At 41.0% G+C, this 15345-nt stretch overlaps 1 protein-coding gene across 1 annotated transcript in view; it reads right to left on the reverse strand.

Moving 5' to 3' along the window:
- Positions 1 to 15308, reverse strand: part of flt4 (fms related receptor tyrosine kinase 4) — a 55486-nt gene extending 40178 nt beyond the window's left edge. Inside the window, exon 1 of the mRNA XM_079556750.1 lies at positions 15055 to 15308. Within this exon, the coding sequence (XP_079412876.1) occupies positions 15055 to 15112 (58 nt within the window). The 5' untranslated portion in view covers positions 15113 to 15308. The remainder of the gene's footprint in view (positions 1 to 15054) is intronic.
- Between the last annotated feature and the right edge of the window lie 37 nt (positions 15309 to 15345).

Raw genomic sequence — 15345 nt, forward strand, 5'->3', positions numbered from 1 at the left:
ATTTTCTAAAGCAACTTGTCTGTATATCCAAGGCCAAAGTTTAATCATACTTCATTTTATTTATTTAAGGTTAGTGATATATTCCCAAGATAAACAAGGGAATAAACTGCCTAATCCGTAACATCATCATTTCTATAATAACTGTTAAAGTGATAGTCTGGAAGTCTAAATGTTTTACAAATTTTATAAAATGTGCAAAATCGACCACCTGGACTTGCATTTTGATGTAAAGTAAGCAATAATATATATATTTTATTCTTTGTAAAGTCTCTCCTTCCTGGATCTCAGCAACTAATCAGAGTCTAGTATCCTCCCGCGCTGACCAATGAGGTGAGCTTTTCCTGTGAACCAGCCTGTCAAGTCCAATCAGGAGGGAGGAGGAGCTTGATCATTTACTTTTGAAAACTCTGTTCCTGCTCTCCTCATTTTGCAAACTAAGAAGGGCTTTCTGGTTAAAGAGGGGAGGAATTTAATTGTTTACTTTCAAATTTCACTCCTCACTTAGCAAACTTACAGACTATCACTTTGTCAGAAAATTTGGGTTAATACCTCACTTTAAGTGTGTTTTGTAAAAAATAATTTGGGTTTAACATAAGCTAAATATTTCCTCTTTTGGTCAGAAATCACTTCACAAGATCCAGCTCAGCAGGGAACCAGAAACTTTGATAGTTCAATAATAACTTGAGAGTGACTGCTGCTTATTTATAGTGAAACGGTGACAGAGTGCTTCTCTCATCAAACTGACGCAAAACAAACATGTTTAGATTAAAGGTCCTTGAATAACTCATAGCACGACTCCCAGCAGGGCATTCCTTCCATTCTTTTCAACAATCTTTATCGGTGTCCCAGAGGAGACAAACTCTTACATCACATATTGAACACCACATTGTTTCTCCACATTGTGAACCTGTCCACAGCTTCAGTCCCATCAGCAATGTCCCCTATTCTCACGCCGGCAGTAAAACAGAAACACAAACAAGAAAGCACCAAAACAAAGCAACATAAATGAGATTTGGCTCCAGGACAGAGGTAGCATTTCTTCCCGTTGCATTTCGTACTTCAGTAACAAACAAGATATATTTTGTGATATGAATAACTTTTATATCCACACTTTTCCTCATGCATTTGTATTTCAAAAAGGCCATGTATGAAAGAAATCACATCATCACTTTCATTCCTTCAGGCATTCAGCTCCATCTCAAGCATTCAGTCTGCAGACCCGTTTTTATGAGAATATAAAGTGAAGCTCGCACTAGAGTTTTGTCGGCAATAAAATGCGGTTGAACTTTGACTTTGAAGAACATTTATGATAGAAAAGTTTCCTTCTTCTCCTTTACGACTTTATTTAAATAGTGAGTCCAGTTGTTGTGTCATTCATTTCATTTTATTGTTCTGAAATTATGTCCATGCATTGAGGAACGCCTTTAGGCAGGAATATAATTGACATGCTATTATTATTATACTTACATTATATTGCAAAGGATTCTGGACTTCAGAGGGTAAAAAATGTGGTCACAACAAAACGTGTCAATCATGCGGCATTTACTGTGGATTAAACCGTAACAAACCATTACTGCGAAGAGTAATTTTGATAACGCTGTCATTTAAGAGCTGCTGCTGAGCTGAGCCTCTCGTTTTATCAGTGCTGCCTATTTGCATTTCTTTTTCGCTTTTCATAATTACTTATATTCTCATGTATGTTGTCTGGTATTACTAATCGTACAAAAAAAAAGGGATATTTGAAAAATATAAATGAGAAACTCCAGGGGTTCACGGGACAAAAAGATCAGAACGTACGCACAAATTATCTCTTTTAATTATACATTACTTGGTTTCAAGAAAGCCACTCTTGTATATTATATGTACGGATTTTTTTTTTACTTAAAGGAACAGGCCACCGTTTTTCCATGCTGAGATATGTTCTTACCTGAGCTTCGACGAGTTTATACGTACCTGTCTGGTCTTTGTGCCCGTGGAAGAGCGTGGTCTGAGCACATGCACTAAGACCAGACAGGTACGTATCAACTCGTCTAAGCTCAAGTAAGAACATATCTCAGTATGTAGAAACGGTGGCCTGTTCCTTTAAAGCCAACGTTTCGCAACAAACCATGAGTCGCTTATTCAAAAGGCTGGGTCTGTTTTCAGCTGGATATTTTATCTCTTTATTGTTGATTCACAGGCATTTCGTTTACTTTACACAGTCTACCCAAGCAGCTGTGGGGCATTGGCGAGGTTCAAGCTGAACATGGGCCAGTTTGTCACCTGGCACAGGCTTGGACTGCTAATGACTTCTCTCTCACATTCACCGAAGGCAATTTAGATCTTATGTCTTTGAATGGTGGGACGTGTTGCCGAGATGAGGAAACTTTTTGCAACATAAATTCTAAATACATATCTGCAAGCCAGGCATGTCTTCGTAAAGCCCGTTTTGGAAAAATGGACCAGAATGTGTCAGGCAGACGGATGTTGTGTAATATGCTCTCCCCGTCTGAAGGATGTCCATGCCGAGTGATGAGCACTGGATGGACGCCTTTCGCTTCAGTAATCTCCCATTGACAGCATGCAAATTGTGAATCTATGCGAAATGCCACGACCAATCAAGATGATGTACTGGCCGGGTGGGGGGGGGGCACCTGTACGATTAAGAAGGTGGAGATTTGGTTGATTTGACATGGCTTAGATTGACTGATACATATGCTGAGGTACAGCTGAGAGAGCACAGACCAGGAAGCAGAGAACATTGCCAAGATTATTCATTGTGATTTCTTTTCAGACAGTTGTGTGTGCTGTTTACTGATGTTTGTAATTTTCATTATGGGCTGACGTGAACGCCATCACTCACCTTAGTTGTCACTCTCTATTAAGGACGTAAATACGGACATTGTATAGAAAACATACTGACGGCAGCTAACAGATGAAATGCAATTATATACAAACGGCACTTGACAGCCATTCAAATTGGAAAGGCTTCAGATAAATATGTAAAGTAATGTGCTATCACTGTCAATCTGCGACAACAGCCTCCTTCCCACATCACATGCAAGGCATTATGGTGCAGCAGTTCGGGGGTCCCAAATGGGTATTTTCTGCCACTAAAAGGACTGCAGGTACAATAGGTTTCCCTCTGGGCTCAGGATTACCTTGCAAAAAAGACACGTTTAAGTCTGAAGTCTATTCCGATAGGCTAAAGATTTGACTCTGATCCGTTTTTCCGAAAGAATCAGTCAAGCCTGTTACATGAGAGCCACTGATCTGAATATCGGGGTTGGTGGCTGTGCGCACCATTTCCAGTTCACTGATATTATTGTTAGCAACAGTCAGTACAATTAGCACCATTTAGGTGTTTTCAGACCGAACTGCTGTTTTGGGGTTAAGTGTGATGTCCTACATATCTTTAATGTCAATGTCAATGTCAACTTTATTTGTCAATGTCAATGTCAATGTCAATTTTATTTATAAAGCACATTTAAAAACAACCATAGTCGACCAAAGTGCTGTACAAGAACAGTAACGATATGTACAATAAACACAATAAAAGTTAAACACAGGTCATATATAAAGGCACAAACTGTATCTGGTCTACATGGAACCGAAGGCCAAAGCAAAAAGATGAGTTTTTAATTTGGTTTTAAACTCCTCTACAGACTGAGCCGAGCGCACATGTAGAGGAAGGCTGTTCCAAAGTTTAGGGGCCGCCACTGAGAAGGCTCGGTCACCTCTGGACACATTTGTATAGCACGTTTACACAACAACAACACTAGGTGCCCAAAGTGCTTCACATACAGGTACACAATATAAAATTACAGTACAAAACAACAAGAGAAGCACACACAATAGAGTTAAAATACAGCTCAACTTGAATTGAACGCCAACGCAAACAGATGTGTTTTAAGGGCAGTCTTAAAGGTTTCTATGGTTGGAGCAGCTCTGACATTTAGGGGGAGACTGTTCCAGAGTTTGGGAGCAGTCACACTAAACGCTCGATCTCCTCGCGTCTTTAAACGGGATCTGGGCACGTTCAAAGACAGCTGGTTCGCAGACCTTACTGATCTGACTGGGGCATAAACAGACAAAAGCTCAGAGAGATACTCAGGAGCAGATCCATGAGGACATTTAAACACAAGCATCAAGATCTTAAAGTCAATTCTATAGCTGACAGGCAGCCAATAGAGGGAGGCCAGCACAGGGGTGATATGTTCCCGCCGCTTTGTCCCTGTCAGTAAGCGTGCAGCAGTGTTCTGGACTTGTTGTGGGCGGTTGAGTGAGGATTTGTCCAGCCCACAATAGAGCGAGTTACAATAGTTGAGACACGACGATATAAACATATGAATAACTCGCTCAAAATCACTGTGCGGAAGATAAGCTTTCACTTTACTTAGAATTCTCAACACCCATGGTCACATCCAGTGTTCAAGCTCAAATCCACGTCCAAGACTATTGAACAGCGGATGTTTGACACAAGTGGCTAGAGGCTAACATTACATGATATTATGCTACAATGTGCTACGGCTCTTTGATGAGAATTGGTAATAAATGATACATTCAACAAGCACAGCACAAATTTAAAAGACGCTTTATAGCATGGATCTGATGGTTTTAGTGACTCTATTGCGCAACACACATTCTCGGCGCTGATCCAGCCACTACAGTTAAATGTCCTGTCATCGGCATCGGACTTTTATGCCGTGGCTTTGCTGAACACAGTGTTGTTTTCGTCAACGAAGACGATGTATCATTTCGTTGACGCAGCTTTTTTAATGACGATAGCGTAATGATAATGAGCTAAAAATAGGGGACTAAAACGTGACGAGACATTTATGAGTCAACGTCAATGAGATGAGACAAAAATGGGAGACAGTGGTTCGTCAGACCAGAGCGGGAGAACAGACCCGCTATGTGACAAAGAGCAGCGCCGTCAGCTCAGGTTGTGCGCCCCTTCCGCGATGATGAGGACGAGGAGAGCGGGCGCTTTGGGGAAAAGTCATGTTCACAGTGACACTTCTGCCAGTGCCTATTGTGATGTAATCCATTGCTCAAAAGCTATATAAAGCCAAGAGATCATATTCAAATTACTAAAATTTGAATAAAACTAAAAGGGCTGCCAAAAACAGCACTGGCTGAACAAGGGCAGTAGTCCATTACAAGTAGCTAACACAATGTTTTTTTACGATGTGTCGTCAGACTAGGCGAGAGATCCGACTCTCCCTTCGGCCATGTAACCACGATGAATGGGTCTATCCTGGTTAGATAAACATAAGTGAGAAGGACACACTGGCTCTAATCGGTAACCTGAATCCACTGTAAGAGATATGACCCATCACTGACTTTGCTGTAATGATGATAAAAGCACCTTTCGTATCATTGGTTATTCACACCTACTCATGGCTATCGGCCAAAACACCCCCCCGTTTCATTGGTTCAGATTGATTGATGAGATTTGCAGGAGGCCCTTCTCCATCAGCACCGCACTGCACCGGGGGCAAACTTGGTTAAAAAGTGTGTGTGTGTCAATAGGGTCCATATGGATGTAATATATCAAGCCCAAGTCATGTTCCTAAACGGTGAGACAGCAGACTGTGGGGCTTGCTGCGTACATAGGCTGAGAAAATATATAATCTCATTAATAGATGTATGTCGGCTGTCAAACATAATTAAAAGCACACAGCCCTGATGTCTGGCCATGTAAAGTGACAAGCAAAGAAAAGCAAACAACTCAATTCTTTGCGGTCCACGCAGATAGCATATCTGGTCCCATAATAAACATATTTCTCTGTTGTGACCTTTCGGGCTGTGTGCACCGTGACTGATGTGTGCGTTGTCCGTGTCTCTCCGTGAGAACATTCATCTTAATAAGCACTGAACAACGATCGCTTGCAGCAGATCTCGTAAAAGTGCTCCAGGCCAGCACTTTTACTTAGAGGGCAGTCAGCGTTTCAATAATAGAGGTGGGCAGTGAGTGAGCGCCATGGCACACTCTTCGTTTAACTACGGGGTATAAAAAGGAGGTGACCTTTGCAGACACAAAGAGCAGAAGAGAATTACAGTAAGACGGCATTGTCATTATAAAGTTCTGCAGAAAGTGTTCAAGGCCCAGTGTCAACATGTCTGTTTTCTTATAGTTTGTAGAGTGTACGGCATACAAGTCCATTATTGTAGCACTCACATCGCAAGGACAATGTGCTTTTATCAGCGTTGGTTGCAGGGTAAAGTGTTTTCCCAAGAAAGGTCAGCAAAGGAAGGATGAAGCCTTTTGTGAACTTGGATGGATGGATCTCTAACCCAGAAACATCGCCAGTTCTTTATACATACAACTTTCTTCTGTCCTACACAATGACTGCCGACTGTCTACTCTAGTCTGCACACACTTAATGAATATGAGCAGAGGCAAAGGGCCAGTAAAATCTTTGAGTTAGGTTTTCCTCTTTTCCCATGCATTCCGCCTGGTTCAGCACAGATAAGAAAGCGGCTTTAGATACAACCAACACAAAGCGACCGCACCGTTTAAGCTGCACAGATAAATGACAATATCTTTGCTGTTAAATCGTGTAAAGATATACGAGTTGACTCCCCTCCTTCTGCTAAAGTCTAATCAAACTGACAGCAAGTTTTTGCACCATCAGATTGACAAATGCTCTTTTAAGAACCACAATTAAATGGCACGGATTTATAAACTGTGGTTATGCAAATCGCCCACATACATAACAAGAATCTCTGGAGGCTATTGGAAAGTAACTTGGACAATTACAAAAGATGAAACTGTCGGACTTTGCAATGGCCTGGCATTTTTTCCTGAAGGGCTGGTACTGTGGCAGAAGAAATTGTCCACTGGGCATGTCCTTGGGAAATTCTGACAGAGGAGCTTAGGAGGGCTGTCATTTGTCTGTTGCTCATTCCTCGGTGCATGAGAGTAATGTGGACCAGCTGCTTGTGCCAGGGAAACAAGAGGGCCAGAGCCACTTTGTGTTTGTTTAAATACAACAGTGAGAGTGATATGTGTGACAATACACTCTCCTCACAGCTGCTCTGTCTACCTCACACATCCACCATGCAGTGTCAAACAAACAGCACACACTCCCGGAGGTTGACATTTCAGAGTTCGGTACTTCAAAATGAGAATTCCCAATCCTGCATTGGGGCATACTAATATGCAATCTATAGTATATTCAGGGTAGCAGCAAGTCAAAAAATAAAGCTTTTTACTGTTATTTTAATGCTGAAAAACAATATGTGCAATGCCACAAATGGAAAATAGACCTTTTAGATCTTTTCACCAAGTTGCAATTTTCAAAAACATACCTGGACTTACGTTCCGAGCCACTCGCGCATCCTTAAGTAATCTTTATATCTTCAGGACTGAAGGCCAATTTATTTGTAGCAAAGGGCAATTCATTTGTAGCAAACCTCAGAACATTTCACAAGCACATCATCACAGTCACCGTGAGCCAGTCCCAACAGCTCAGACAAGAGGCTCAAGATTAGCAATAGTTTGATAACAATAATCAAATAGATCACATTTCTTATGATAATAGCTCACTTGGTGGTTCAGAAATGACTGGATATTTTGTTCTAGATATTTTAAATCAATATAGCATTTTCTAACCAACAACCAAGTGTAAAAGGAATCAGGATTAGGACCCAACTGAGGTGGATTTTTGGGGTCCGATACCGATACTGATATGAAGGGGGTTGGCAAAATGTAATCTCTCAAATAGCCCAAAGCTACACATTTATTATATAGCAAAGCAATCATACAAATATATAGCAATATTTCTAGTAGACGCTGATCAATAACGTTTAATGCTGAAGCTGCCGATCTGCATCTCTGATATTTTGAAAAATGTCTGGTCTATAATCCTGTGTAATATATTTCAAAGCTTGGGAGTGAATTGGTGTCTTTAAGTCCAGTTGTTTTGTTTTATTTTAAAATAATAATAATAAACCACCTGGATGACAGAGAATTCAAGTAATAATGGTATGGTGAGTGAGAAACAGATTCATCATGTTAAGGTTCTGTCTGTAAAAAATACTTGAACCATTGACAAACCCATATTGGCAATCTTTCAGCTGATATTTCACTAAGTGCCTACAACGGCCAAGCTAAATCGGCCAAGCTGAATCTGAAGAACCATTATGTTGGAGAAACCAAATCCATGGAAAAGCTGCAAGTGCGAAATGCTTTCTTGGGCCACACAGGTCGGTTATGGGAGCTTGAATGGATATGCGTCTCTATACCATGATTTCCACTGTGTCATTATACAGGCAGCAAAAGAGCCATCTGCATTCAGCACCCATAAGCCAGTTAAAAATGTATAGCTTCTATGACAACAAGTAACGAGTTTCAGTCAAGCGTATCCAAGGTGCAGAGGGCGCCGCGTTCCTCTATGTGCGCCTGCCACAAAGGCCACATTTAAACTGTGGAAGAAGACGCTATACTGTGTTCTTTCATTTCAAAAATATCCTGTTTTCTTCATCATGTTCATGCTTGTGCCACTTCCCTTTTTCATCGAGGGCGAAGAAGATGTTGCCGCAAGAGCTTCCTTGCACTTGTGCACTTTTGTCTCAGCTGGGCCACATGACAGGAACAGGAAAAGAGGAGCCCTGTGTAAACAAATAGAGCTTTTCTTGGAGACTTTGACAGGCTGAAAGGATGCGACCCAGGAGTCAAAAATCCTTTTCAGAATGTCTTTTCTATGAAACCTAATATAGAAGATGCTGTGTGGAACATTATGTAGGATAGCAGGGGTTCAGACTAAGATTGCTATCTTCTTATCCATGAAGCACTTTAAGTAAGTTATTATTTCAAATTGTTATCAGCCTTGTTTACTATATATCTAACGTATTTTCCCGACTATACGTCGCTCCGGAGTCTATGTAGCACTAGCCAAAAAATGCATAATGAAAAAGGAAAAAAACATATATAAGCCGCTCCGGAGTATAAGTCGCACCAGCCTTGGCAACTGGGCATGGAGGCGTAACTGCACCGTTAACAAGCCTCTCCCAGCAGCACGTTGGTCAAGCACCCATTTGTGAACTGTCCTCTAGCTGTGGCTCTAGCTTTTAGCCCCGAAATTAGCTTTTCTTGTTTTATTCATTGCAGTAAGAGTAACCTTTTCGCCAGTCCCTCACAAGTTTCTCACTTTTTTCTGCTGCTCGATTACTGTTTTTTTCTTCTGTGGTTCAGGAATAGCAGATACTGGTGCTCAAGCCTAGAGCGGCCTCTAGCGGCTGTCGGTGTGAATATAGCAAACATGTGAAATTATATATTTTGATATATAAGTCGCACCTGAGTATAAGTCGCACCCCCAGCCAAACTATGAAAAGAAGTCTGACTTATAGTCCAGAAAATGTACAGTATATGGTACACAGATAACCCAACAGTACATAAAATCATCATTTAAAACGTTTTCATATGAAGTATGTGAAAAATGACAAACTAAAATGTCACATTGCTGGAAGTATTTCAACAATACAACAACTGAAAATCCTTTTCATTGCTCCCATTCATGCAATTTTTTAACATTCATGAAAGCAGCATGTGGTGAATTTCCTTTAATTGCATCGACACACAAAGGTACAGCCTCGACAAAACCAAGGCCTAACTGTAGATTAGTGTAAAATGATAAAAAATATTTATAATTTTCATCATATCAGACATTGACATAGTAACAAATAAAGGGGTAGTGAACTTTGTACATAACAGTAACAGCAAGTTTCCAGGGAGCACTACTTGGTGACAGACTTACTACTGTTTTTTGACGGGCAGTATATGGAAAGAGCCCAAAAGCCAGAGCATGTGTCCAGTGAGAGGCAGGGAGGGCACAAGGGCGAGCAGCAGACCCACTCACTGTCTGCGCACTGAATAAAAAAGTTTTTAAAAAAAAGAGAAAACTTCCTGTGTCATCCGCTCACAAGGCCAAACCCAGGCAGGCGACAGGCAGACGGGCAGCGCTGCTTTGATTTCATTGTTACTATGAAGAGGTTGACATCCAGAGTGTCCCTGTCCTCTTTATTGTTGTTCAAGAGTGTGTTGGGGGGTATGCCGATCCAACATCCTGCCCGAGGAGGGGTGTACAAGTTGAGGATGCTGCTATAAGCCATCTGCGCCAAGCTTCCGATGTGTAAGCCCCACTCAATCCTTTCCTGTACCTGCCTGACCATCCTACGGGACAGCATGGCACTTCCCTTTTGACAATTTATAGGTCATCGTTTTATATTGGAGAGAGAAGTAGTGAAGCCGCAAGTTTATCCTCTGCCAAGTTTGTGCCCTATAAACCGCAGAGTGCTGATGACGATGACAATTCTGCGGGGAGTAAGCAAAAGTGTCAGGGATTAGGGAAAGCCAGGCCCCGCTGTGATCTTTACTATGCTAATAAAAAACACACGCTGTTAGGGCTTTGAGGACCAGCTCCGAGCCACGTTACTACGCCTGTTACCTAATGCCCAGTGATTTAGGTCATAAATAAGACAGTCGATCCACTCAGCTAAATCAATGTGGCAGCTTAAGTTTCCATGAAAAAGGGGCAAAGCAGGGAGTGACAGGTCAAATATTTGGTGCCTGGAGCCGAGGAAGCAGCAACTTCCTCAAGCTTCAACGGAGGATTTTTTTCACATAAAAACTGAAATGGATGTGACCTGGTGGCAGCTGTGTCCTGAGAATAAGCTGCGAAAGTCACAAATAATGACTATTTAGTAGACAAAAATAGAACTGCCCAATCAAACCAAGTCCAATTTGAATGGTTGGCAAATCACTATTACTTCAACAGTACAATATCACTTAACAACAAAATATCTCCATCCATTAAAATTCTGTAGTTCAGACTTCTACAAACATGCTCTGATATGCATAAAATCCTTAAGATTTGCAGTTCGTATTTAGGTTGTCTGTCAAAGGTTATAGCTCCTGAACATGTCTAAAATGTGCAATGTAAACTGAATTACCAGGTAGATAGATTTATGCAATGTTTTCGCCAAACTAATGAGTAAGTGATGTTCATTCCTAATGCAGAGTGAGTAAGTCCACGCCTCTCTAAAACAGAATCCATCTTTCTATTGTTTGATGAGACTTCACATCTGGTGGTGAGACATCAACAAAAAGGCAACAGATGTGAACAAGTCATTTGAAAAACAAGTGCTTTAGGGTAACAGCTCTGAAATTGCACCACCACCATTTGTAGGCTGTCTTTTGAAAGTGTTTTGATGCTACTTTGAATAAAAGCTAGAGCTAGTAGCTCGGTATTTATCATCCTTACAATATGGCAAACAGAAACAGCGCAAACGTTTGCGGCATAGGAACAAGGATAGAAGGGGATTTAAGCACAGACTGCTTTATTCCTGAATGTTTCCAGCAAAGAGCAAAATGATAAATTAGATTCACTAAGGCAGTAGTTCTCTCACAGTTGAATCCTGATTTGATCTTGATCTAGGACGGGGAGTACTTGAAGGTCAAATACTATGATTTATAAGGTGTTTTTCTCGTTTTTTTTATGAAAAAAGCTTATAAACCTACCCTACATTGAGATACAACCTTTAATACAAACGGTACAAAAGGTTTTATGGCAATGTTAATGCATCCCTAAGCAAGAAGATCTTTAAACATGAGGCGCTTTGATTAAGTTCTATTCTACTGTTTGGGTTTTATTGGTGCACCTTTTATTGTTCATAGCATCATAAAACCCTCTGAAATTACAACTGCAGGATATAATGGAAAAAAAGGCTTATCTGATGACTGTCTTGAATATTGCAACAATAATACGATTAATAAGAAAAAGATCATTGTTACAATTAAAATACATATTATAAGCAAATCGTTATTCATCAATGTCAAAACAAGACAAAAAAAAAGACTTAATCCGGTCCAGAAACAGGCTTTTGCAAATGTTTCAGTTACTTTAGGTTTGTAGGTCATTTAGGTTGAGTTAGCAGAACATGTTTAAACCTTTTCCATATATCAGAAAACCACTCAAAAACTCATAATTTCAGTATCAAATGATTTTTTAAGTGTGCCCCTTTAAGTGCTTTTATTCTTGGGCCGAGGCAAGGTCGAACAGGTGGAAAGACCAGATAAAGTCACATCCTCTCCCCGCGAAGAATGACCAAATGGGAAATACACTGTGCTTAACCACAAGTGTGCCTGCTGGGCCGAACATTTAATTTCCACAGCAGGGACTCCCAACACCCTTGGGACAATTCACACAGGACACAGTGCAGCTAATGCTACCTTAATCGCTCCTCCTTACAGTGATATACGGATACTATTACGTGCTGCATTAAGGGGATTACAGCTATATAAACTGTTTCACAGCAGCGGTTGGCCTGTTAGTGCTCCTACCAACATAAAGAATGGGCACACAGGATACATTGAATTGTTAGAAATATGAAAACCAAAAAAAAACACAGATGGTTTTCATCCGCATCGAACACCAACTCGGACACATACTTGGCACTCGGCACAGATTCCTGGCGTTGAAGGAGCTTATCAGTCAGAGGTAGTGATTTTTTAGGGTTAGCTTTGGGTGAGAGAGAGAGTGAGAAGCACTTGTAATGAGTGAGGTGAAAAAGCTATATTTATTTGGACTCACTGCAGAGGCCTTCCCACATTGAATAGCGGCATACCACTCTTCTCCAAGATATTTAAGGGGGTTGCTTGGGGGTCTTCTCCTGTGAGGTCCACCCATGAGCAGTGGTGGGCTAAAGCAACTTCCAAAGCACCGCTAGAAAAATAGCCCGAGATTTCAGGGATGATCTGATGGAGTATTGCGCCTATCAAAGCAAAAACAGCACCCAAACCAACACATAGCCTGAGGCCCTGAGCCAGCAATAGTTTTGCTTCACTTTAGGGGAACATCGCAGCTTTCAAGTGCGGTACGGTGTATTTGATTGCAATAATCAAGAGTTCACTGCAAGACAACATCATCAATAGCTTTCAATCACGCCCTCTCATTCATATGGAGACTTAAAGATGGCTTACTAATGAGGGTGGGCTTCCAAGCTGAATGCTGAATATTTCTAAGCACTTAAAGCTGACATAAGACAGGATGAGATGAAAAGATATGATGGCAATTAACACATCATCCATGCAAATGCAGCTTCTGCATATCTCCAGCTCTTATAGATTCATGTATTGTCTGTCACACAGTATTTAATATAGAAACAGCTTGGGAGCGGGTTGATATTTTTGTTTGTTTATTTCCATACGTGTTGCCACACTCACGCTGACAGACACACTCTCACGCATCCTGGCTATTGTACATGTTTTTAGAGGTAGGGGAAAGCAGAGCACCTGGAGGATCCCTAAGCAGGCATGGGAAAAACATGCAAACTCCTCACAGTTAAAGACCTCGTCTGGCCCGGCAAAGACTAAGACAAGTTAGACCTTTGAAATAAACATCAGCTTGTGCTTGTGAAAATGAATGCCATTTAACTCACAAAATCAATTTTACTTCTTCAAACCAGATGCTGTGATGGTACATGAGATAGGCCATAGTTGAGATTGCAATTTTGATTGTGTTTCACTTAATTGAAAGACTCACAACACTCATCTGTAATAATGCGTGCCTGGTTGGACGACTGCTGCTGAATAATAACACGCAACGACCCAAATATGAAAACATCAATTTCAAGTTATAATAGAAAATGGTGCACTCGGCTCATAACACACTAGGTTATAAAAACAACAGCATTCTGGTGATTTAAGCATCGCTCAAAGTTAAAACAATGTTCAACCCTCATCGGTCCGGTTGAGACACAGTTGAGAACCAATGCATTAAACAGTATTGACCTCCCGTCTGGTTTGAAAACATGCTGAATAGACAGGATAAGAAGGCCCACAGAACATAATATGATACTGCGTTGAGGATTTTTGCACAAAGTTATAACAACAATATTTAAATTCATTCAATAGAAATAGCAAATATTTGGTGCTTCGAGAACACACAATAAATACTGACCAATAAAATGAAATCTAATTTACAGTATATTAGAATGAAAACCAGGCCGAACCAGCTCTTAAAACCACCATGCAAAAATAGTAAATAGAAGTAAATCAGACCGAAGCCAATAGTAAGCAGTGATTTGTACTTCCAAGCCCGACCTGCATCAAAGGAATACAACTTTCACAGACACAAAACCTCATTGTGTCCCCAAAAGTCATGAGTGCCTTCCACCCAAAAGCCCACAGCCCCACACTCCAATACTATAATGGTACCTGTACCTCGACCCCTGATGAGGACATAACATTGAATAGTTAAGCAGAAGTCGAGCAACAGCATAGTTCACAATCACAACAGCTAAGATTATGCTTTGCTTTGGAGCAGCAGCATGGGCTGTTCACTGAAAAACAAGCAGAATGGAGAAATCATTTGTGTTTCTGTCTATTGGAGGCCTAATGGAAGCCGACATATTTATGAACATTGAGAGTTGTCTGTCTGGGTTTATGATTTGATCAGCCATATGGCAAAGGCCCTCACTAAAGTATGTTCTGTTTCCTATAAACAGCTGTCCTGCAGCAATCACTGACAAATGCAGACGTTCCCACTGGGTAAAACTGCAGTATAGTCCAGGCTACACAGTCAATCCAAAAGACTGATGAGCCCACTCTAGTTTTTCGTATCAAGGGTTTATTTTTCTGCCAGTGATTTACATTGCAAGATAAGTTGTTGAGACTCCCTTTCAGAGATTTGCACTTGTACTCCCACCATGATGTAGCCTGCATACCGTCACACCATCAGCACCAGCTCTAGCCTGCTTCGGACAAAATTACCTTTCTTCGCCCTTGAGAGATCAAGGAAACTTTTTAAAGTGGAAAAATTAGCAGAGGAAAGTACGCAAATAAAATTCACCAAGTTCAACAAGGAGGGTCAAATCAATAAGCAAGCACCTAAAGCTTAGTCCAATTAAAAAGTTGGCAAATAGTCTGGCTAATTAAAATGCCAGGCTTGTTACATGCATAAACCAAAAAGAGAAACATCAACTATTAAGGTGTGGATGATCAAAGATCCATCCATCTCTGGTTTGGCTAATATTAGCCTAAGAAAAAGTTGTTTAAGCCAAACCTACCTGATGCGCATGCAATTCCTATCCAAGTCCGACAGAAAAGCGTGAATACTGTCTTCATCTCCAGATCTCCCTTCCAGTGGTTTTCACAAGTGACAATTGTTTCAATTTTACATAAATGTCTCTTGTTATTTTGGAGGGTCGGTGGATGAAAGGTGTTAATTCTTCCAACTCAGGTGGCGCTCGACCTGCGCAAAAGACTGACAAGAAGAACGGCTCCAAACGCAGAGGGAAAGGCTCTACCTCACACACGTCTTTTTTCCGTTTTGTCAGTCTAAAGGATGCACGAGGCTC

This window comes from Gobius niger, assembly GCF_951799975.1.
Source record: "Gobius niger genome assembly, chromosome: 5".
Taxonomy (NCBI): domain Eukaryota; kingdom Metazoa; phylum Chordata; class Actinopteri; order Gobiiformes; family Gobiidae; genus Gobius; species Gobius niger.